Below are 25,254 nucleotides of genomic sequence, written 5' to 3'. Positions count from 1 at the left end.
ATACCTGCATGTATGACTTCCCAGTATAGTCAGTAGCATTTCTGTTTGGTGCATTTCCTCTCTGTGTTTCATAATATATGGGATGGGTAGAGGTAACGGCCTATGATGCTCCATCTTTGTATTTTATAAGGCATATGCATCTTGAGATACGGCTTACACTGCCGTAAAACCAATGGACCTTCAGTATGTGGCACTATTCTTGGTAAACCAATGGACACCATGGCAGAACCCAGACAGTCCCCAATATATGTAAATGGGACCCATCAGACCATTAGTGTCCATCATGTGACAGATCCGGCACTGCTGTCATGGTTTCCATTTTAATGGAAACCATGAAAGTAGTGTGAATACAGCCTAAGCTAATTCCTGTATTGCTTTTTTCTGACATGTTGCTTGTTGCACTGCAAGTTCAGAGCTCAGTGGGTGTTCCCTGCGAAGCTGTTCTCTCCACCTCAACCTACCTTCAATGTTCTGGTCTGTAAAAGGTGCACACCAAACAGTAAGAGGATAATCACACAAAAAAATCAGAGCAGAATACATTATTTTTTTGTGGTTTTTATGCACTTTTTTTTTAACCAATAGGTGTTTACTTTAATACAAAGCTTGCATTTTCAGCTTGAGGTTTTGGTGCGGATCTGCGCCAAAAAATGCACCAAAGTACGCATGGACTCACATGGAGCTGCTTCTTTGTGCTTCCCATTCATTTCAATGGGAGACTATGCTGCTTTTTTTCCCATTGAAATGATTAGGAGGCTGTTTTGAGGCAAAAATGATCCAAAATCGGTGCCAAAAGACAAAGTGTGAACTGGACCTGAGACTAGAAAAGGTGCATTTGCGCAAATCATAAAAGAATGCAGATGTGTACATAGGCATACAGAGTCTAATAGACATATACACGGATTGCAAAATACTACACCACTTGGGATGCAAATTTTATCCCAGACGGGGATTGCCCTATACAGCTCCTAATTAGCTAAATCCTTGTATTTAACTCTATACCATGGGCCCAGGCCAATTCCTGTTTCATGAAGAGAAAAACCAGAGTAAAAAGCTCATGGATTAGACACTGGCCGCACTCCAACCCTGTTCATAAATAAATAGACTACAAGATCAGCGAGCCACGCTATAGCATGACCAAGACCATGCGAGGACAAGGAGGGAGAAAATCTGCATTTAAAGGAATGGATGACATTTCCAAAATTTACTGCAGTGCCAGCATTCTGCTTGTGTGAAACATGGCCTGGGGGGGGATACTAGAGAAAAAAGATATGATGTTTGCAAAGATCATAAACATGGACACAGAGGATTTCTGTAGATATTTAATAATGGAGCAGTCAGGGTGTTCTCCCATCTGGAAAGTCACTGTATAAACATACACATACCTGCATCAGTAGAGGGCTGTATCACCGTTTATTATTAGGGATCTATGATTTCTAGGCCGTGTTTATGACACGTTATAGACTGAGTAGCCTGGGTTTGTGTTTTTAAAGGCTCGATCTGAAAATCCAGGTGTGGCTGCAGTTAACCGCACTGTCTCATTCGTCCTCAGCCTAATGCCACATACAGTCAGGTCTATAAATATTGGGACATGGACACAATTCTAACATTTTTGGCTCTATACATCACCACAATGGATTTAAAATGAAACGGACAAGATGTGCTTTACCTGCAGACGGTCAGCTTTAATCTGAGGGTATTTACATCCAAATCAGGTGAACGGTGCAGGAATTACAGCAGTTTGCAGATGTGCCTCCCACTTGTTAAGGGACCAAAAGTAATGGGACAGAATAATAATCATAAATCAAACTTTCACTTTTTGATACTTGGTTGCAAATCCTTTGCAGTCAATTACAGCCTGAAGTCTGGAACGCATAGACATCACCAGACGCTGGGTCTCATCCCTGGTGATGCTCTGCCAGGCCTCTACTGCAACTGTCTTCAGTTCCTGCTTGTTCTTGGGGCATTTTCCCTTCAGTTTTGTCTTCAGCAAGTGAAATGCTCAATCGGATTCAAGTCCGGTGATTGACTTGGCCATTGCAGAACATTCCACTTCTTTCCCTTAAAAAACTCTTTGGTTGCTTTTGCAGTATGCTTTGGGTCATTGTCCATCTGCACTGTGAAGCGCTGTCCAATGAGTTCTGAAGCATTTGGCTGAATATGAGCAGATAATATTGCCCGAAACACGTCAGAATTCATCCTGCTGCTTTTGTCAGCAGTCACATCATCAATAAATACAAGAGAAGCAGTTCCATTGGCAGCCATACATGCCCACGCCATGACACTACCACCACCATGCTTCACTGATGAGGTGGTATGCTTAGGATCATGAGCAGTTCCTTTCCTTCTCCATACTCTTCTCTTCCCATCCTCTGGTACAAGTTGATCTTGGTCTCATCTGTCCATAGGATGTTGTTCCAGAACTGTGAAGGCTTTTTTAGATGTCGTTTGGCAAACTCTAATCTGGCCTTCCTGTTTTTGAGGCTCACCAATGGTTTACATCTTGTGGTGAACCCTCTGTATTTACTCTGGTGAAGTCTTCTCTTGATTGTTGACTTTGACACACATACACCTACCTCCTGGAGAGTGTTCCTGATCTGGCCAACTGTTGTGAAGGGCGTTTTCTTCACCAGGGAAAGAATTCTTCGCTCATCCACCACAGTTGTTTTCCGTGGTCTTCCGGGTCTTTTGGTGTTGCTGAGCTCACCGGTGTGTTCCTTCTTTATAAGAATGTTCGAAACAGTTGTTTTGGCCAGGCCTAATGTTTTTGCTATCTCTCTGATGGGTTTGTTGTGTTTTTTCAGCCTAATGATGGCTTGCTTCACTGATAGTGACAGCTCTTTGGATCTCATCTTAAGAGTTGACGGCAACAGATTCCAAATGCAAATAGCAGACTGGAAATGACCTCTGGACCTTTTATCTGCTCATTGTAATTGGGATAATGAGGAAATAACACACACCTGGCCATGGGACAGCTGAGAAGCCAATTGTCCCATTACTTTTGGTCCCTTAACAAGTGGGAGGCACATATGCAAACTGTTGTAATTCCTACACCGTTCACCTGATTTGGATGTAAATACCCTCAGATTAAAGCTGACAGTCTGCAGGTAAAGCACATCTTGTTCGTTTTATTTCAAATCCATTGTGGTGGTGTCTAGAGCCAAAAATGTTAGAATTGTGTCAATGTCCCAATATTTATGGACCTGACTGTACCTGCATTATTTGTTTCACCTAAACCAGGAATGCTCAACCTGCGACAATTCCCAGCATACCCTAATAACTGTAGGCTGACCAGTCATGCTGGGAGTTGGAGTTTTACAGGAGCTGGAGGGCCGCAGGTTGGGCATCTCTGACCTAAACCATCTCCCTCAAAGCAAATTGGGTCCCCCCACTTCTAGCGCTGGTTAACACACCTGCACCTCCCCCATCTAAGGCACAAAGGGTCTGTTTTCCCCTTGTAGATGACCCATGGCTGTGCCTTTACCTCTGCTTGCCAACACTGCCCATGGAGAACTATGTCTTTATGTTCTTATCACCCTTTGGAAACACAGACTAGAGCCCCTTTTCCCTGAGCCCCATGGCAGTTGCATGGCCCACCTCTATGCTATCCATGCCCTTTTCTATATGTTTGGCACCTGTCCTGTATGTCATAATCATCAGCTAACATTATTATTATTTGTCTGTATCACGGATCTAATGTGCTGAACAGAGCAACAACCAGTGACCTCAAATCCTGTGTCCATGGAGTCACCAATACAGGGTGTGGGAGCTGAGGGGGCGGCCATCACAGCGTACAGAAAGGAAATGCCCAGGAGCATGCTGCAAGGCCACAGAGAAGTAAATCTGTATACAAGTGGAGCATCGCTTTAAATCTGTCCCCTGACTGCAATGAAATGGTTAACAGGCTGGGCAGCTTTCCATGGGGAAAATGTTGGGGTTTCTTTGGAATCGGAAATGTAATGGTGAAAGAATACCAATTCAGGCGAAATAAACAGGAAGCGACCCTCTACTGACGGATGTAAGAAAGCACAGATCACTCTACGTGTGCTGCTGCTGCAGCCATTCACTGGCCTCAGCGGTGACATGGACCCAAGCTGGCATGGCTGCAGTGACCCAGTCCAGAAATGTATACATAGGGAACCGGAAGGAGCCAGACCCTTGAACTGCTGGAAAGTAATGAAAACTGGCTCTGTGGTTGGAAAACCACTTTAAATCCACTTTTCAAGCATTTCCTCTAAAAAAAATTAAGAATCCCACCTTGCATGGTTTAGCTCATGAAGAAAACCCCATTTTAAAATGAGGCCAGTGGGTTGATCATCTGGTGTATGGACTCGCTGCATCCACCAGATCTAACCAATAGAGGGGGGTAGTGAGCAGGTGACACCCTCCGTAACATCCTTATGTCCTAACGGGGCAGATGGCTGTTGTATGTTTCAGACTACCAACATGATGGACGGGCTCGCCATCCCAGCTTTCCTAGACTCCTCAGTGGTAAATCTGCTTAATGCTCCAAAGCCAGGAAGATTTTTTTTTTTTTTTTAGCAGGGCTCACTGTCAGCTGTAATGGTTGTTACCCAGCTTTCCCAGAGACAGATACAACAAAAATGTCCATCAACTTGAGGTTAGAGGACAGCAACTTCATTTATTTTTGTATTTTAAGGGAAAATATCCTGATCCCTCACTGCTCTAATCTGACCCAGGTTATTTTGGGCCCCTGTCATTAGATGCTTCCCTGTACATCTGCAGAGTGGCCCTTTAATGGATTAAGGTCCATACTGGAGGTCTCTGGATCCCGTCCATCATTGTGTTGGTCTATTGTCGGCAACTATAATAATTAAAGGGAAAGGGTTTAGGAAGGATATTGCAGTGGATTAACATGAGGGGGCCACAAGTCGCTCCCAATTCTATATAAAAAAAAATTCATAGCTTAGAAAGTCTTTAATTTCAAGTGTACTTAACCAGGGGTCACCTGAGGTTCTCCAAATAATTTCTGGTGATGAATGAGCGAGAGGCGGGGGTCTGCCATCAAAGCTCCTTGTTGTGTTAGGGGACATGCAGAGACGATGGCTTTATAAGATTTAATCCTATAAAGCTTGACATTCTCAAGGATGTCTTGAGTTTCCTCGCTTTACCTTTTCAGTTAATAACAGAGTTAAATCACCGCGTCCTCAATGACAGAAAGAAAGAGGAAGGAGATAAAGGGGAGAGGAGAACTTATTGTGCAAATGAAAATACCTGCGTCTGGGACTCGGGTGGAGGGAGGTTTATTAAGTACAGCGTGGGGTGGTTTATCTGAGAAGACAACAAAAGATTGGGTATGCTGAAATCCAACATGCCCGACCCTTCATTCCCCTAACATCTGCCATTGGAAGACCACCAAACCTGAAGATGGCCACTTTTAGGCCTCATGCACACGACCGTATTTTCAGTCCGCATCTGCTCTGCATTCACTTCTGATGTCATCCGTGTGCTGTCCACATCCGTTCCACAAATGATAGAGCACATCTTGTCTGTTTTGCAGACAAGAATAGACATTTCTACAATGGGGCCCGCGAAGAGTGCGGGATGTAACCTGAACACGATCTGTGGGCTGCAAAACGGATATGGTCGAGTGCAGGAGGCCTTAAATGGTCCTTTACACGGGCCGACAATTGAACAGATCATCATTCGCTGGTTAGAGATGATCTGGCAGTGTAAATGCACCGCCGATTACCCGATGAACACGCAAAACGCTCGTTCTTTGGGCAATTGGATCTTTTCTTGTTTCCCAGTGGCAGATTGTGCTGTGTGAACGAAACAACGAGACAGTATGGGGAGAAGAGATGGCATTAGTGATCGCTCATCCCTATTCTCTGGAGGAGATCGCTTTGTGTGAATGCACCGGCCTCTTGCGCTAGATTGTCAAGAACGAGCGCTTCTTTCCCAACAATCTGCTAGATCGTCGCCCTGTGTAAAGGGACCATAAGTCTCAAACAAAGGCAAAGGCTGAAAGACTGCAGCTGCACCTCCCTCTTCCCCTACCCCTTATCTGAGACAAGCTACAGTAAGAAGAAATCCAACCCTGCTGATTTCTTGTGACCGTATTATCACAATTTTCTGCAGTAAGTGAAAGTGCGATCTTGAGTTGCGCAGACCAAGATCCTAGACGCCATTCACGTACACTACTGATTTATTGCTGTTCTATTTCTTTCCCAAGTCTGCATTAATCTTCGAAGGACGTCGTCGTCACCTGCCATGGAGTTAAAGACCCTAAACATGGATAAAAATACACGTCAAGCTTCTCCATTCCTAGATATAGCAGAGCCGATGTGGAGTTTGCTGCCTTTCTCTCTCGGCAGACTTCACTTGCTAATTTAAGTGTAAAATGATCCAGGCTCCACGTTACCTCGAATTCCACTGGATGGACCCGCGCACATAAAAGGGCCATTCTTCTCTGTGTCATATACGGCCGGCCGGCTGCGGATAAATATAGTATCTAGTCTATACATCTGGGATGAGAATGGCAGCCACGTTTCCTGTGTAATTCCTCTCATGAATTAATCCTTGGGTAATGTAAATTATGCCTTGAATTTGAACAGAGACTCCTCACACCACCAACAAAGTGCACTGCGGCCTGCGGATACAGAAGGAGCCTTCGCTGGAGTATTGTGTATGACTACTTTCAATAAAAAACGCGCCACACTCTTGTCCAGAAGCAGTGTGTGAACGGATCTGAGCTGCAATACCGAAAACAGCCTATGGGCAAGGGCGGTGCTGTTTCTGTAAGGCTACATGCACACGAACATTGTTTGTTTCCGTGTCCGTTCCGTTTATTTTTTTTGCGGATAGGATGAAGATCCATTAATTTCAATGGGTCTGCAAAAAATGCGGAGAGCACACCGTGTCCTATCCGCATCAGTATGTCCTATTCTTGTCCGTTTTAGGCATTGTTACAATGGATCTGCAAAAAAAACACAAAAAAACAGATGGCATACGAAAGTCATCAGTTTTTTTGCGGACCGCAAAACACATATGGTCGTGTGCATGTCTACCACTAATTGTGGCCGATCGACCGGGTTGCCGTAAGGATGATGGGTGACGTAGTGGCTGCGCACGGCCAATACTTGGCTGCAATGGGGCCATGCGGCCTGATATAGAAATAATTTGCTAACCTGCTGTTTGTTCATGTCCATGCAATTTTCGGAAAACCAAGAGGCCATTAACAGCAACACGTCTGCACATTGTCCATGGGCAAACAGGGCAGGCTTGTGGCTTTTAGATGTCTCTCGGCCCGGCCTTGCGGCAGCTGCTATGTTGGACATCACCCTTTCCGCTTTCTATACGGTTTGTGACTAAGCTTTCCTAGAACCCTGAATGGTCATATATGCAGCAATAATCAACATATCAATATATAACTACGCAGATTGTAATGTCAATGTCTGGGAAAGATGGGTGACAACCCCTGGGAAGTTGTAATGCTGGACATATTAGGTAGCACCCACCTTGAAAAGCCTAAAAACAAAGAAAACAACTGGTTAACCATTTTCCTAGAGTCAGCACATGATGGCATTTAGTAGAATATGCTAACATACCAGATCCGTGCCCCCTGCCCTTGTGTACTACCATCCCCACACAGCACACTTTACATGAATGTAAACTAAAACCCTTCAGAGTCAAACCCCAGGCCATGGACGGAGAAGCAGGGGTCTACTCTTCTCTGTAGGGGACTTCTGATTTAAAAGTGATGTGTTATGGTTTTCATTTCCCCTAAAATCATGGCTACAAGATGTTAAATCCCCCCGTCCCGGTTATATTACTCCTAATCCAAATCTACTTTAGCTGAAATAAGTCCGTCCGGCAAGAAAGACTTCTAATAACAACATCTGCATGGAGTTTGTATGTTCTCCCCGTGTTTGCGTGGGTTTCCTCCGGGTTCTCCGGTTTCCTCCCACACTCCAAACATATACTGATAGGGACCTTAGATTGTAAGCCCCATTGGGGACAGTTGGTTGCTAATGTCTGTAAAGCGCTGCGGAATATAGTAGCGCTATATAAGTGCATAAAATAGCAGCTGAACGGATGCAGAACCACACACCGCAAAACACTTACGGTCGTGTGAATGCCCCCTTAAGGAGCATGGAGTGCTTAATAAATTTGCTCCATTGCAATCTGGCACACTTAAAGGGGTTCTCCAGGAATTAAGAAAATGAAAATGCGTAAATATTACTTGATTATAAATTAATTCCCAAATACCTTTCATTAGTTATAATGGCTCATTTTGTCTGGGGAACAATCATTAGGAGAACCAAAATGGCTGCCGTCCTAAGGGGAACACAAAACCTGTCCTAATCACACATGAGGACAAGTTACTTCACAACACTGAGGTAAAGAGCCGCCTCATCCTGCTTGTCAGGGGTTATGGTCCTGAATACAGTTTAATATGATCTTCAGCTGAATCTCTGAAGGAACGGAGTTCATGAGGAGACATGAAGTACAGAGAGGAGGTGAGGACGTGGCTGTGTCCTGCTGTCAATCACCTACCTAAGGTGCCCAAGGGGACGTCTGTTAATACAGGGTGCCCGGCCGCACCCATCGCCGTCTGGTGCCCAGGAGGATTGCGGAGGCGGTGCTGAGGTGAGGAAGGTGGCACTGTAGACAGGGAGGGCAGCGATTAAGACTGGGAAGGCGGCGCTGGGCACCAGACGGCGATGGGTGAGGCCGGGCACCCTGTATTAACAGACGTCCCCTTGGGCACCTTAGGTAGGTGATTGACAGGTTATAAAAACCAGTTTTTTTGGCTAATAGAGCCACAAGCAGGTTTAATAAGGCCAGCTTAGGATTGATGTTATTAGTACGGACATGGGCATATGTTAAGTTATAGGGGTAAAATCTCATGAAAGAATCCCTTTAAGTAAGTAACAGGACATTTAGGGCATACGTGGGGGATGTCCCTGCACTTACTATTATTTCTGGGTGCCTCTCCGTTGCGCCGCTCTGGCCCCCGTTACCTTCTCCCGCTCTGTATGCTAATGACATCAGCTTCTCTCCCTGGGCGTTCCTTCTCCCTGGCTGTGACGCTCTGCGCTGCGATTGGACAGCGCTACAGCCAGAGAGAAGAAACGCCCAGGGAGAGAAGCTGATGTCTCCTCCCTGGTGTTCCGATGCTAGTGATTAGCATACAGCGCGGGAGAAGGTAACGGGGGCCAGAGCAGGGCAAAGGAGCGGCGCCCAGAAATAATAGTAAGTGCAGGGACACCCCCCACGTATGCCCTAAATGTCCTGCTACTTACTTAATCAAGTCCGGACCCAGGAAAGGTCCTCTTTAATGTTAGTTTTCACTGTGGATTTTGCACCCTTTGCAATTCAGACCTGGAGCATTCCCAATGGTGCAGGTTTTGCTGCTGCAGATTTTCTGCCCCTTGAAATCCAGAGTATATGTCCCATCTGGACGTACACTTAGACCACAGTCCCAAACACTGCAAAAAAGTGTGCAATTACCTCAACTATCTCCTTTACTTAGACTGACATAGGATACGCCAGGCGTAGTAAACGTGGGCCACTGTATCTGCACCCAGAATTCCTCAGTGTCGGCCTTTATTTTAGGTCTAGTGGTTCTGAGTAATTCTTCTTCTTATTTATTAGGCAATAGGGAGGGGGGGGGGGTCAGTATTTTCTGCCGACATAATCTACTCCAATGTGGTTTCTGCTTAAAGATGAAACCGTCGCCCCCGGTAAGGAAGAGTGCATCTATTCATCCAATGAGCTACCTGTGTATTCAGGGGAGATTCACGCAGAACATTTTTATTCTGCAGCATTTATATTCAAATGCTTATTTCAACATCAGTCTTGACATTGCACGTCTGTATTCCCAGCAGAGACTGAAATGTCAATACGCAGCATCTATTGAGAAAGGCAAAAAATAATAAAAATATCTGGAAAAATGAACAAAGACCCTGCCCGATGCTAAAAGGAAACATCTGCTTTTTAGATCAGTTTGAAAAGATGATTCATCTGTGCCAAATCTTCACAGTGGACGCTGATAATTTCATGGATCCCATATATTTAACAATGTTCATATGGGGGCAGAGCTCAACATTGGCTCAGTTTCGCCCCAATGAGAACTGAGGAACAAAGGATATGCCATAAATATCATATAGTGCAGGGCCCCGTCGGACCCAGCCGGTAATAGAGAGGTAACTGCGCATGTGTGGCTCCCTCTAGACCAGTGATGGTGAACCTTTTACAGACCGAGCGCCCAAACTGTAACCCAAAACCCACATATTTATCGCAAAAGTGCCAACACAGCAAGTTAACCAGAATGCTACAGTCCAGTATAGTGTATCTGCCATGTACTTTATCATTTAGCTATAATAGCCTGCCTGCATTCAGTGCGCTGCCTGTGCTGTACATGGTGCGCCCTGCGCTGATGACTGGCAGGTAAGGTCTAAGGCATATTGGTACGCCTTAAACTGTTTCCAGGGTGCGGGTGCCCACAGAGTGGGCTCTGAGTGCCGCCTCTGGAACCCGTGCCATAGGTTCTCCACCAGTGCTCTAGACGCTTCAACTGGACTTCTGAAAATAACCCACCCCTTCAACTTTGTGCCAGCCATGGTGGAAACCATTCTAGCAGTGGGCCCCAGAGGTCCGAATCCCCACCTGTCAGACTTTTATGGATGACATCTTTAAATAGGGATGAGTTGTAATACCAGATACAACACATTGACAAGAGTGGTGCCATAACCAGTGTATAGTTTGCCGACTGACATGGGAAGCCACAGAAATCTGCTTAATATCTGAAATGTTTTTCTTTTTTTTTTTTTTGATTTTCTGATGGAAAATGTATGACCTGGTACATGATTTACACATAATTAGAGCCATTATTAAACTTACTTATAATTGTCATCTTCTACAAACTTTTGCAGTTCTTCAATGTACCGGACAGACTTCAAATACTTCTGCACATGTGGTAATGTTGCAAGGTGATCTGTCGAAGAAAGAAACCATTACTTCAGGAGGTCAGTTTTAAATTTCGATACGCTTCACAATCCTGACAACCAGGCTAAATAGCAAATGAATGGGCAAAATGTGAAAATTAGATCTGTATGCGACTTCCTACCAACATTTGCCACCAGTCTCAGAGAATGGACCTCAGCTACGGTACACTATTCCTAAAGAGGAAAGACTTAACAGTAGGTGTCCTGTAGACTCTGCTGGACCCTCCGGAGGTCGGGATTTCTATACTGCAATAGATATAAGGACAGACTTCTACTGATTTTAGTTGAAGATAATATCTTCGTGCCAACTGTCTCCTTCACGAAAACACAATTTTAATATGCTCTATTAGGGCGTATGGAAGTCATGGGGGAAGGGGGTTCTTCTATGAGCCACAGTGACCAACCACTGGCTTTTGCCATGGCCTATCCATATATTGCATAGCCAGCCCTCCATTTGAATGGGCAGCTTCTTGCACTACATTTCTCTTGTATGAATGGCTTTCCCAAGATACAACAGTTTCTGAAGCTGGACCCCTTTGCCCTACCAGCTTCTACACAACTATGGCTTGTCTTGACGAGAGAATCTCTTTAAATCCCGCATCCTGTGCATGGAGACTTTTGGTGGTCACAAACATTAATATGCAAAAGAGCAATGCAATTTTGTTAATGTTTTTATGCAGTTTTTGAAAACAAAGCCAGTGGTGGTTTCAAAAAGAGAAGACAACTCAGCCTTTCCTTTTACATGTGACCTTTAGTTATAATCTATTCCTGGTTTTGGACTTCAAAAACTGCATCAAAAGATCTCAACATGGAAACCCAGCCTAAGGTGACCATGCCTGACAGCCATACATACCATATAGTGACATACCATATTTTATGGACTATAAGACACACCTTTTCCCCCCAAAAGTGAGGGAAAAGTGGCAGTGCATCTTATAGTCCGAATGCTAATAACCACTTCCATTACGGAGGCAGTCATCAGCATGCAGGAGGCAATGAGGGAAGCGCTGTGGCGGCTGTACTTACCCTCCTTGGTCTTCTTCTGGGCCCTGCTTTGCAGTGTATCCTGATGGCGTACAGCATCAGGACGCAGTGCACATAGGCACGCACTACGACTTTTTCCATCAGATTACAGTGCAGCACGGGCCAGAAGAAGTTATTAACTTTTTATTTATTTATTTTTTAAGTCGGACCTGAGGCTGATGGGGGCTCTGATCTGAGGTCTGATGGGGGCTCTGATTAGAGGCTGATGGGTGCTCTGATCTGAGGCTGAAAGGGGTCTGATGGAGGCTGGGGGTTCTGATCTGAGGCTAATGGAGCTTGGGGGGCTGATGAGGGTCTGATCTGAGGTCTGATGGAAAATATTTTTTTCTTATTTTCCTCCTCTAAATCCGAGGTGTATCTTATAGTCTGGTGCTTCTTATAGTCCAAAAAATATGGTATGTCTTTCCAGGTATGAACCCTACCAGGGAAAGTTCACTGTGTGATTGGTACCAGAAGTTAGAACACTAGCAGGTGGGACTGATTAGTGCCTAGAGGGCGTGGGCAATTTCCCCAGTATAGTTCGTTGCTTCTCATGTGGTGCTTCTACTATAAGTGCTTCCAGCATTTGGGAATGCTGCGTTTGATCTCGGAGCGCTGTATATGATATGATTCTGAGACGGCTGGGTCTCCGCTCCCTGGCATATTCATATACTTGTCACATTCCACTTTTTCTATTTCTCATTGACAGAAATTTTACAGTTGTTTTGGAATGGCTTCCTATTATTCTTGGACTCAGTCATTGCCTAATAGAAATTGGCGTCCATACTGACATCCCCTCCAAATAAAAGATTTTCCTAAGAGGAGGAAGTTTCTACAAGACAGATACTACAAAGTGGCCTTTCTTTTTTTAAATCACCAAAACAGTGACGACAAAATGTCATGTAAAGTAACAACATAGAGTTAATCAGATAATTAGAATCCTCATTTCTTAAACCCTTCAGGACACAGCCTTATTTCACCTTAAGGACCAGGCCATTTTTTGCAAATCTGACCAGTGTCACTTTAAGTGGTGATAATTTTAAAACGCTTTGACTTATCCAGGCCATTCTGAGATTGTTTTTTCGTCACATATTGTATTTCATGGCACTGGTAAAATGAAGTCAAAATTTGCAAATTTTTATTTATAAAAAAATACCAAATTTACCAAACATTTGTAAAAAATTGCAAATTTCCAAGTTTCAATTTCTCTACTTCTATAATACATAGTAATACCTCCAAAAATAGTTATTACTTTACATTCCCCATATGTCTACTTCATGTTTGGATCATTTTGGGAATTATATTTTATTTTTTGGGGATGTTACAAGGCTTAGAAGTTTAGAAGCAAATCTTGAAATATTTCAGAAATTTTCAAAAACCCAATTTTTAGGGACCAGTTCAGGTCTGAAGTCACTTGCGAGGCTTACATAATAGAAAACACCCAAAAATGACCCCATTCTAGAAATTACACCCCTCAAGGTATTCAAAACTGATTTTACAAACTTTGTTAACTCTTTAGGTGTTCCACAAGAATTAATGGAAAATAGATACAATTTCAAAATTTCACTTTTTTGGCAGATTTTTCATTTTAATATTTTTTCTCCAGTTACAAAGCAAGGGTTAACAGCCAAACCAAACTCAAAATTTATGGCTCTGATTCTGTAGTTTACAGAAACACCCCATATGTGGTCGTAAATTACTGTACGGGCACACGGCAGGGCGCAGGAGGAAAGGAATGCCATTCGGTTTTTGTAATGCATGTTTTCCTAGACAGGTTTTTTTTACACCATGTCCCATTTGAAGCCCCCCTGATGCACCCCTAGAGTACAAACGCCAAAAAAGTGACCCCATTTTATGCACCCCTAGAGTAGAAACTCCATAAAAGTGACCCCATCTAAGAAACGACACCCCTCAAGGTATTCAAAACTGATTTTACAAACGTCGTTAACCCTTTAGGTGTTCCACAAGAGTTATTGGCAAATGGAGATGAAATTTCAGAATTTTAATTTTTTGGCAGATTTTCCATTTTAATCAATCTTTTCCAGTAACAAAGCAAGGGTTAACAGCCAAACAAAACTCAATATTTATGGCCCTGATTCTGTAGTTTACAGAAACACCCCATATGTGGTCGTAAACTGCTGTACGGGCACACAGCAGGGCGCAGAAGGAAAGGAATGCCATACGGTTTTTGCTGGACTGTTTTTTTTTACACCATGTCCCATTTGAAGCCCCCCTGATGCACCCCTAGAGTACAAACTCCAAAAAAGTGACCCCATTTTAGAAACTACGGGATAGGGTGGAAGTTTTGTTGGTACTAGTTTAGGGTACATATGATTTTTGGTTGCTCTATATTACATTTTTTGTGAGGCAAGGTAACAAGAAATAACTGTTTTGGCAGCGTTTTTATTTTTTGTTATTTACAACATTCATCTGACAGGTTAGATCATGTGGTATTTTTATAGACCAGGTTGTCACGAACACGGCGATACCTAATATGTATACTTTTTATTTATTTCTGTAAGCTTTACACAATGATTTCATTTTTGAAGCAAAAAAAATCATGTTTTAGTGTTTCCATAGTCTGAGAGCCATAATTTTTTCAGTTTTTGGGCGATTACCTTGGGTAGGGTATGATTTTTGCGGGATGAGATGGCGGTTTTATTGGCACTATTTTGGGGTGCGTGTGACTTTTTGATCGCTTGCTATTACACTTTTTGTGATGTAAGGTGACAAATAATATCATTTTTGAAACAAAAAAATAATTATGTTTTAGTGTCTCCATATTCTGAGAGCCATAGTTTTTTCAGTTTTTGGGCGATTGTCTCAGGTAGGGGCTCCTTTTTTGCGGGATGAGGTGTTGGTTAGATTGGTACTATTTTGGGTTAGGGTTAGGTTAGGTGAGCAAACGCCTTTTTGATCGCTTGCTGTTGTACTTTTTGTGATGTAAGGTGACAAAAAAATGGTTTATTTAGCAGAGTTTTTATTTTTTACGGTGTTCATCTGAGGGGTTAGGTCATGTGATATGTTTATAGAGCCGGTCGATACGGACGCGGCGATACCTAATATGTATACTCCCCCCCCCCCCCCCCTATTTTTTACCAATTTTTTTTTACTTTATTTGGGGGAAAATACATTTTTGTTTATTTTTACTTGAAACGTAATTTTTTGAAATGTAATTTTTTCAACTTTTTTTTTCACTTTATTTTTTGTCCCACTTTGGGACTTGAACTTTTGGGGGTCTAATCCTTTACAATGAATTCCAATACCTCTGTATTGGAATGCATTGGCTGTATGAGTTATACAGTGAGTATTACTCATACAGCTTCCGGCCTGTGAGATCCAGGGGGCTGGATCTCACAGGCTCGTCACCGGAAGGCAGCGCGATGCCTTCCTTAGGCATCGCGCTGCCTTCCATGCAATCGGATCCCCCCTACAGCCGCATGGGGACCCGATGGCAACGCCGCCAGCAGCCGCAAACCGCAGGTAAAGCCGCAAACCGCAGGTCTGAATTGACCTGCGGTTTGCGGCTATCACTGACACCGGGGGGGGGGGGGGCAGTGATCAGAAATACACAGGACGTACCCGTACGCCCTGTGTCCTTAAGTACCAGGACATCAGGGCGTACCGGTACGCCCTGTGTCCTGAAGAGGTTAATATATCACAGAGGACTGTTTTGTATTTGTGCCTGAGCATGTTTTATAAGGCAAGTGCATATTACACCATCCACACACTAGCACACCTCCGCAGGAACCTTAAACATCTTGACTTTCACTTGCTTTCTGACTCTCTTCTCCCACTCTCTACCATTTGTTCCTTCCAAGACCCAGAAGCTGCCAACACCTGTATAACACCACAATAAGTACAGCTCTGGACACTGTTGCCCCCCTCACACACAACAAAACACGAAAAATCAACAGACAACCCTGGCACACCAACCTGACCAAAAAACTCGGACAAGCTTCCAGGGCTGCTGAGCGGCGATGGAAGAAATCCCATTCTAAGGATCACTTCACCGCATACAAGCAATTGCTCCTCATTTTCAAATCCTCACTCGCTGATGCATAACAGGCGACTTCTCATCTGTCATATCTTCCCTGTCCCACAGCCCTAAACAACTTTTTAACACTTAACTCCCTTCTCCATCCCCCAGCGCCCCCACCCTCTCCTCTCATCTCAACTGAGGACTTTTTTACATACTTCAAACAAAAGATAGTCAACATCAGAGAAAGCTTCAGTGCACAGTTCCCACAGACCCTCTACACAACTACTCGGTCCTCTTCTCCCAAAATACACTTCTCCACCAGAAGAAAAACTCTCCATTCTACTCTCCAGATCACATCTCACCACCTGTGCACTTGACCCAATCCCATCCCACCTCATCCCTAACCTCACCACAGTGTTTATCCCAGCCCTAACTCATCTCTTCAACCTATCACTAACCTCTGGTGTCTTCCCCTCTGCTTTTAAACATGCTACCATTACACTTATCCTCAAAAAGCCTTCACTTGACCCATCTTCTTTGTCCAGTTATCGCCTCATCTCACTTCTTCCATATGCCTCAAAGCTACTTGAGCAACATGTCCATTCTGAACTGTCCTCTCACCTCTCTTCCTGCTCCCTCTTTGACTGCCTACAATCTGGCTTCCGACCCCACCACTCAACTGAGACTGCCCTTACCAAAGTCATCAATGACCTACTAACAGCCAAAACCAAAAAACAATACTCTGTCCTCCTTCTCCTTGACCTGTACTCTGCCTTCGACACTGTTGACCACTCCCTTCTGTTACAAACTCTCTCATCTCTTGGCATCACTGACCTGGCCCTCTCCTGGATACCTCATACCTCACAGAGCGGACATTAAGCATCTCCCACTCTCACACAACCTCCTCACCTCATTCCCTCTCTGTTGGTGTCCCGCAAGGTTCTGTCCTAGGACCCCTGCTCTTCTCTATCTACACTTTCGGCCTGGGACATCTCATAGAGTCCCATGACTTTCAGTATCACTTTTATGCTGACGACACACAAATCTACCTCTCTGGCCCAGACATCACCACTCTACTATCCAGAATCACATAATGCCTATCTTCCATATCCTCCTCCTTCTCCTCTCGCTTTCTAAAACTTAACATGGATAAAACAGAATTCATCATCTTTCCCCCATCTTGCTCAACCCCCCCACCAGACCTATCGATCACGATCAACGGCTGCACACTCTCCCCGGTCAACCAAGTCCGCTGCCTTGGAGTGACGTTGGATTCTGCCCTCTCCTTCTGACTGCACATCCAAGCCCTTTCCCCTACCTGCCGCCTCCAACTCAAAAACATCTCCCACATCTGCGCTTTCCTCAACTTTGAGTCTGTGAAAATGATTGTACTTGACCTCATCATCTCCCGCCTAGACTACTGCAACATTCTCCTCTATGGCCTTCCATCTAGCACTCCCGCACCCCTCCAATCTATCCTAAACTCTGCTGCCCGACTAACCCACCTCTCACCCTGTTACTCCTCTGCCTCTCTGCTCTGCCAATCCCTTCACTGGTTCCCCATTGTCCAGCGAATTCAGTTCAAAATACTAACAAATACATACAAGGCCGTCCACAACCTGTCCCCTCCCTATATCTCTGAGCTACTTTCCCAATACATCCCTACACACAATCTCCAGACCTCACAAGACCTCCTTCTCTCCTCTTATCAGCCCTTCCCACAGTCGCCGCCAAGATTTCTCCCGTGCATCCCCCACACTCTGGAACTCGCTATCCCAACATATCAGACTCTCACCTACAGTGGAATCCTTCAAAAGAAACCTAAAAACCTACCTTTTTAGACAAGCCTACAACCAGTGATACTGCTGCCTCTATACCGCCAGGACCAGCTTCCCCCTCACCTACTGTGTCCTTCTCCCATACCTTGTAGATTGTAAGCCCTTGCGGGCAGGACCCTTTCTCCTTCTGTACCAGTCTTGTTCATGCTTAGTGCAATTTGTCTGTATTACGTATGTGGACTGCTTATCATATGTACAGCGCTATGGAATAAATGGCGCTTTAATAATAAATAATAATAATTACACCATAGAGGCATTGCCTGTATTAGCAATGGGACACATAAAGAAGTAGGGGAGGTCCAGCCCGGTTTTTGAGTTGTGTGAACCACTAGGTGCAGAACTCTTCACGGGTATTGCAAAATCAGCAAGGAACCATCATACAGTGGACATAAAAAGTCTACACACCCCTGTTAAAATGCCAGATTTTTGTTATGTAAAAAAATCAGACCAAGAATAATCATTTCAGATTCATTTCTACGACCCATAATCTGCACATTGAAAAACAAAAACCATTTGGGGGGCAGCCCGTAAAAATAAAATAATGTAATTGCATGAATGCAAACACCTTCTTATAATTGGGGATGGGGTTGTATTCAGAATCGGCCAATCACATTTAAACTGATCTTAAATAGTAGTCAGTACATGACTGCCATCATGTAAAGCGATTATGATTAACCCCTGATATAAAGACAATTTTTTAGTTTAAAACACATCAAAGAGCTCTCGTAGTTGAAAGATATCAGTCAGGAGAAGCGGACAAAAATGTCCAAGGCATTAGATATACCATGGAACACAGTGAACACGGTCATCAAGAAGCAGATAAAAATTGGCACAACCGTGACATGACCATGAACTGGACGTATCTCAAAAATTCATAAAAATACAAGAAGAAAATTGATCCGGGAGGCTGCTAAGAGGCCTACAACAAGACTGCATGAGACAACTATTTTCTGTGTTCTTCATATGTCTGGGCTGTGGAGTAGGGTGGCAAGATGGAAGCCATTCAAGCCCGGCTATGTTTTGGCAAAACCTACATCAAGTCTACCAAAAGGTATGTTTGGCACAAAGCCAGCACTGCGCATCACCAAAAGAACAACGTCCCCACAGTGAAGCATGGTGGAGGCAACATTATGGGGACAACGTTGGGGCTGTTTTTCCACAGTTGAAACTGGGGCTTTGGTTAAGGTGGAGGGAATAAGTAATAGTTCCAAATATCAGTCAATTTTGGCACAGAACCTTTAGGCCTCTGCTAAAAAGTTGACGATGAATTTCACCTTTTAGCGCTATCATGACCCAAAGCATAGCTCCACATCTACAAAAGTATCGCTTTACCACAAGATCAAAGTTTTGGAATGGCCGAGCTAGAGCCCAGAACTGAATCCAATTGGACAATCTGTGGGTTAACCCGAATAGGGCTGTACACCGGCGATGCCCTCACAATCTGGCTGATCTTGAGCACTTCTGCAAGGAAGAGTGGAAAAAAATTGCAACGTGAAGATGTGCCAGGCTGACCGACTCCTACCCAAAAAGGCTGAATGCTGTCATAAATTCAAAGGGTACTTCAACAAAGTATTAGTTTAAGGATTTGCTTATTTATGCAACCATTTTTTTGATTTTTTTTTCACCCTAAAAGATTCCAATTTGTTTTTCAATTGAATTGTACAGATTATAGGTGACATTAAAGTCCTGAAATGATTCTTCTTGGTCAGATTTTTATTTTTACATGACTTAAACCTGGCAATTTAACAGTAGACTTTTTATATCCATTGTAAGGGTCATGTCTCCCTTGTCTGGGACCTTCTTTCTCCAGGATGAGGGGTGTGGTAGTACACGGACAGTAGGAGGAACCTCACCATCCCTTCCTGTTCTGTAATAAAAAATAAGTAGTATGTTTTTAACTTGTGACATCACCTCTCCAATTAAAGCCATAGCTCTGATTATTTTGTTACATGTAGCATCCAAATCAAAGATGTCATGTTCATCAGTCACATGGCCTAGGGGCAGCTCGGACCCATTCAAGTGAAGGTGAGCTCCAATACCAAGCACAGCCACCAGACAATGACTCTTAAAGGCTGTATTACACCTGCTTATTTTTTGTCAGAAGATCGCTAACGAGTGTTCGCAGTAATGCTCGTTAGCGATCATCTTGCAGTGTAATACTGCCGCCCACTGTCCAAAGAAGGAGCAGACGCTTGCCGGCGGCAGATTGTGCTGTCTAATAGCGAATTGGCGCCGGCAAACCAGCAGCATGGGGACAAGCGATGGCATAGTGATTGCTCCTCCCCATGCTGTGGAGGAGATTGCTGCATGCAATAGCAGCGGTCTCCTCCGCTAGCTAGCAAGTGACAATCGCAAGTGACAATCGCTTGCTCAATCGGCCTGTGTAATACAGGCTTTATACAGATCTCTAGTCTCCTATTTTATTTAAGGGTGAGTCAATACTGCCCCTAGTGGTGGAGTGAATTTACAGCAGACACCAAGAGGACAATACTGAATTAAGAAAACTCCCTTCATGGATTGGATACAGACAGACAAAAACATATAAAAAATAAAGGAAACAATGCCAACCATAATTACAGTAGACTTGCAAATCAGCGATGACCCTCAGGAGGTTGTTCATCTGATTAGACCGCTGCTCGTTCTCCATGATGCTGCCTGATGCCGGGTATGCCGAATCTATGTAGATGATATCCAGGAGGTAAATTCCTGTCATCACAGAAAAAGAGAGACACAACACGTAAAACATCGGTAAGCTCCATAAAACATATGTGTACATGATCTGTGTATGTTTCATCACACATTTACATTCATAATACAGAAATCCATGGCCCTACTACTGCAAATAGGACGACCCATGCCACCCACCCATAGAGCTGCTGCACCCAATCCGTTCCGTAAAGTCGCACAGACAGGCACAATAGACGCGGCAGCGAGTCCATAACCAGCGGCTATTGTTTTAATGAGTAAGGTGGAGTGACGCTCACATCTGGGGTTTAATCTCCCGTCTACAATTATCCAGAGCGTATTAATCCTGGCCAATAAACCGTGACACAAGCTGCTGTGAACCTGTTCACACTGCGGGACCAGGCTTTCATGTAATTTTACTATGGCTCATAAATCACGGGCCATCTCTTGGCTGCCTTCATTTGGAGGTTACATACAAAGAGGGCTCAGTCTTCTGCGGGGCTGTGCCCTGCAGACAACTCCCATCCGTATTCCCTATTAGTGTATACGGCCCTCTATGAGCCAGGACGGACGGTCACTGACCAGCTGCCGTGTAATACCACATTTCTCCTGTAGTGACCAATGCAGGGGACATACCCATGGCTGCCCCCTGTGAAATCATCTGATTGCCACCATGGCTTAAAACTAAAAGGGCTCGTCTTTGGTGGTCTGCTTTAAACAATCTTTTTTTTTTGTAACAATGAAACGGCCGCTTCCGTCATTTTAGGGGAGTGCGGGGACCCCGTTCTTGTGATAGGTGGGGGTCCTAGCGGTAGGACCCCCACCGATATTAAAGTTATCCCCCGTGGATGGGGGATCATTTGTACCAACCAGAATAGCGCTTAAATCCCTAAAAAAAAAAAAATTGCTGTATTTGATTTATAACATCCGATAATAATAGTCAACTTTCAAAATTTTTTATATAAAAAGGAAAAGTTCATCCAAAACCGCGCATTTTTCCAAGGCAAAGCTTTATACACAGCTATTCAGACAGTAAAATATTTATGCGTTCCAAATTACATTTCAGAAGCTCGCTATGAGTTTTTATTTGCCACTGGAGACTCCTGTGAGGTGAGCTGCACAGACAGCCCTGTAATTACTGCTCACCGACATCAAGGCCCAGGAATCTGATCGGTTCATAGCATTGACTGATCCCGCTATTTAGGAATAGGCGCTTCCCGCTATCTCAAAATGCAATATGAGACTTCTGCAAAAGTGATTAATAAGAACATGTGTTCCCGGGAAGGTCTTCTCCTCAATCCCACCAGTCACAGAGTCCGAGTTATCATGTAACAACCTCAAGGTGAACTTTGTGGTCACGGTGTGCTAGCTTACCATCTATTAGAAGGTGTTGGGGGTTATTTTTGCAACAAACCAAATTTGTACTTTCCGGATATGTAATTTTTTTTTGTGCGGTCAGATTTATATACATGAAAAGCTGTAAAGACACCTTAATGAGGAAAGTGTTGTCCTTCTACTTCTAGGAGGGCTATTTATACATGGATGCTACGTCCAATACAAGCTTCACGCTCTCATCCTCTTTAATTTCAGAAGGATGCATTACCAACCTTTCATCCCTGCCCCTATAGTTATTCTTTATCATACATTTTATAGTAAAGACCCCTGTGGCAGGCCTGCAGCAACATGAACTGCCTAACACGGAGCCATGTTGCCCTGTGCAGCAAGATCTGCCTGGTTTTAGGCCGTCCCATCTATCTGTCATGTGGCCTAGGTGCACCTCAGTCCCATAGAAGAGAATGGGGCTGAGCTATGCCCAAGCCAGTGGGGGTCCTGGGTGTCAGACCCCCACTGGTCAGATGCTGATGACCCATCAGTAATTTTAAAGAGGACCTTTAATGGTTTTGTATTAAAGGAGATAAATACCTTTACTTGCGGGGTACCCCCTGCAGATGCTGCCACCCTGCCTGATTTTTTTAAAGCATCGCTCCTGCGCCCCGCTGTGTCCCCCCGAAGTTTTTCCGCTCAGTATGCTAATACTGAGCATCGGTACAGGGAGGAGGAGACGCCAGGGTTTATCAAGGGGTGTCTCCTTCTCCCTGGCTGTGCCGCAATCCAATCACAGCGGAGAGCGTGGCAGAAGGGCCACGGGGAATGAGCTTTTTCATTGTGGCAAAGGTTTTCATTGTGGCCGTTTTAGCTTTTGCCTCAGGCAGCAGAAAGGCTAGGTGCACCCCTGATCTGATGGATGAGGCCACGGTGTGATAGTACCTCATGAGCAGCGTTTGAGGGTCTTCAAACATAGTGAGAACCTTTACTTAAAAGCAAGACCTGGAGACAACCGGCTCTGAGCGACGTGTCTGATCATAAACCTGAAGCGCCTATCTTCTGTTTCCAATTTATTAGGGCAGGGAACATCTGGGGAGTATTTACGGTACATTTACAGTGCAAAGTATTGGATAGGGCAGGAAACATACGCTTTGCTTGCTTTTATTGACCTCCCTGTACAGTATGTTAACATTAGTAAGCAGGTTTTTATTTGGTAGTTATTATCCACAACAGGAACATGCCTATGTGTCTTTTGCAGATAGATTTTTAGTTGGCAAAGAGAATGGACAAATGTAATGTCCTATGGTTTGGTTAAAAAAAAATAAAAAAATGACGGTGAACCCCTTTAAGACGGGTCATAACAGTCTAACTGGCAAGACACAGTATGTAATTGTATCAAAAGGTCTTCTAGAAACTAGTAATAAAGCTGCCGTGGTGCAAGTGCTGGATTAACTTGGTCCTTTATTTACAGTAATAATTGGAGACTGTAATTGACAAAAAGTAAGACTGACTTCATGCCCGTCAATTGCCAAATTTAGGCCTCTTTCACACGAGCGTGACGGATTGGCTCCAGATGCGTTCAGTGAAACGCGCACCATTTTGCAAGCAAGTTCAGTTCAGTTTTTTCCACACAGGTGCAATGCGTTTTGCACGCACGTGAGAAAAAACTGAATGTGGTACCCAGACCCGAACCCGGGCTTCTTCACTGAAGTTTGGGTTTGGATTACGTGTTCTATTCATTTTATAATTTTTGTTATAAAGGAAAATAATAGCATTCTTAATACAGAATGCTTACTAAAATGTGCCTTGAGAGGTTAAAAAATAAATAAAAAATTAACTCACCTCATCCACTTGTTCGCGCAGCCAGAATCGTCTTCTTTCAGGACCTGCAATAGGACCTTTGATGACGTGGTGATGTCAGCGCAGGTCCTGCTGAATGAAGATAGAAAATCCTATCTTCATTCAGCAGGACCAGCGCTGACATCATCGCGCTCACCACGTGGTGAGCGCGATTACGTCATCAAAAGTCCTTTTGCAGGTCCTGAAAGAAGAAGAAAGAAGTCTATGCCGGCTGCGCGAACAAGTGGATGAGGTGAGTTAATTTTTATTTATTTTTTTAATCCCTCAAGGCACATTTTTGTGCCTTTTAACCATGTTATAAGGGAAAATAATACAGTGCTTAGACTTTAATGGGGTTGCTCATCCCTATCATCTCTTAGCAACCGTGCGTGAAAATCGCACCGCATCTGCACTTGCTTGCGGATGCTTGCAATTTTCACGCAGCCCCATTCACTTCTAAGTGGCCTTCGTTGCGTGAAAAACACAGAATATAGAACATGCGGCGATTTTCACGCAACGCACAAGTGATGCGTGAAAATCACCGTTCATCTGAACAGCCCCATTGAAGTGAATGGGTCTGGATTCAGTGCGGGTGCAATGCGTTCACCTCACGTATTGCACCCACGCAGAATTCTCACCCGTGTGAAAGGGGCCTTAAAGACGCAGAAAGCTCTTGAGCGCAAATTAGAAGCACGCGATCGGTACAGTTATAGGTTCCAGAGGCAGAACTCTGCTTACATCTGAAGGGTTTGCCAGCAGGTTACTGACTTCTCTTTGGTTTGTAAAATCAGACTTGATATATGATATTTCCAGGGAAAAAGAACACAATTCACCTCTGAAGCAGAGGTACTGTAGAAACCAACTGGATTTTGAGCAGTACATTGAGTCATTCAGACCAGCACAGGTTATGGGGGGTTCAGGTTAATCAGATTTATGATCTATAACATTATACACATTCACAGCTCAATGGCATAGAAATAAGAAGGCTTCCACTGCCTTAGGTCGTCCTCCATCATCCTAGTCTTTGGGGCCTCTCCCTTCCTTTGCCCCTGAAGAACGAGAGCCACATGGAGGTTTACACACTGCCGTTAGAGAAATGAGGTAGGATCAACCTCAGTCAGGTTCCTTCTCCATGGGGCCCACACGGTGTTTGACTGGAGCTTTTGGGTCCATCATGGGAGATGACTTTGCAGATCCACTCTCTAGCTAAACAAACGTGTACCTTACCTTGTTATTTGTGTACATCCAGGACACATCAACAGTAAGGTCAAATGGGATATTTGTCAGTCAACCCTTACAAAATAGTAATGGACTGCATCCAACATCATTTCCAAATGGAGATGTCTTCTGCTAGATCTTTGGGGCCTATTACGGTGTCAGAATCTGGTCTGACCAGAGTATCACCTGGTACCTTGGTGGGCTAGTGTGACCCAGGTTCCATAGCAGCTGCAGGAGCCATTATGTACAGTCAGACCTCCTCTTTATTCAGACCAGCTTTCCGGCTCCACCATTTATGTATACTCATATATCAGGGAGCCTTATTATCTGTTGAAATCCAAATGCCCGATCCTCATCTCCCCTGCCATCAGGG

The 25,254-nt window shown here is 44.2% G+C and overlaps 1 protein-coding gene across 8 annotated transcripts in view; it reads right to left on the bottom strand.

The window, feature by feature from the left end:
* The window catches only part of RALGPS1 (Ral GEF with PH domain and SH3 binding motif 1), a 351,272-nt gene that overhangs the window by 72,629 nt on the left and 253,389 nt on the right, over positions 1-25,254 (bottom strand). For all 8 annotated transcript variants that reach the window (XM_040442455.1, XM_040442457.1, XM_040442458.1 and 5 more), the window contains 2 exons: positions 20,382-20,519; positions 10,867-10,960 (listed from right to left, as the gene is read on the bottom strand). In XM_040442455.1, the coding sequence (XP_040298389.1) occupies positions 10,867-10,960; positions 20,382-20,519 (232 nt within the window). The remainder of the gene's footprint in view (positions 1-10,866; positions 10,961-20,381; positions 20,520-25,254) is intronic.

The sequence above is a fragment of the Bufo bufo genome, chromosome 8 (genome assembly GCF_905171765.1).
Source record: "Bufo bufo chromosome 8, aBufBuf1.1, whole genome shotgun sequence".
NCBI lineage: Eukaryota > Metazoa > Chordata > Amphibia > Anura > Bufonidae > Bufo > Bufo bufo.
Note: the sequence above shows the minus strand (reverse complement) of the source record. Positions and strands in the feature narration are given on the sequence as shown.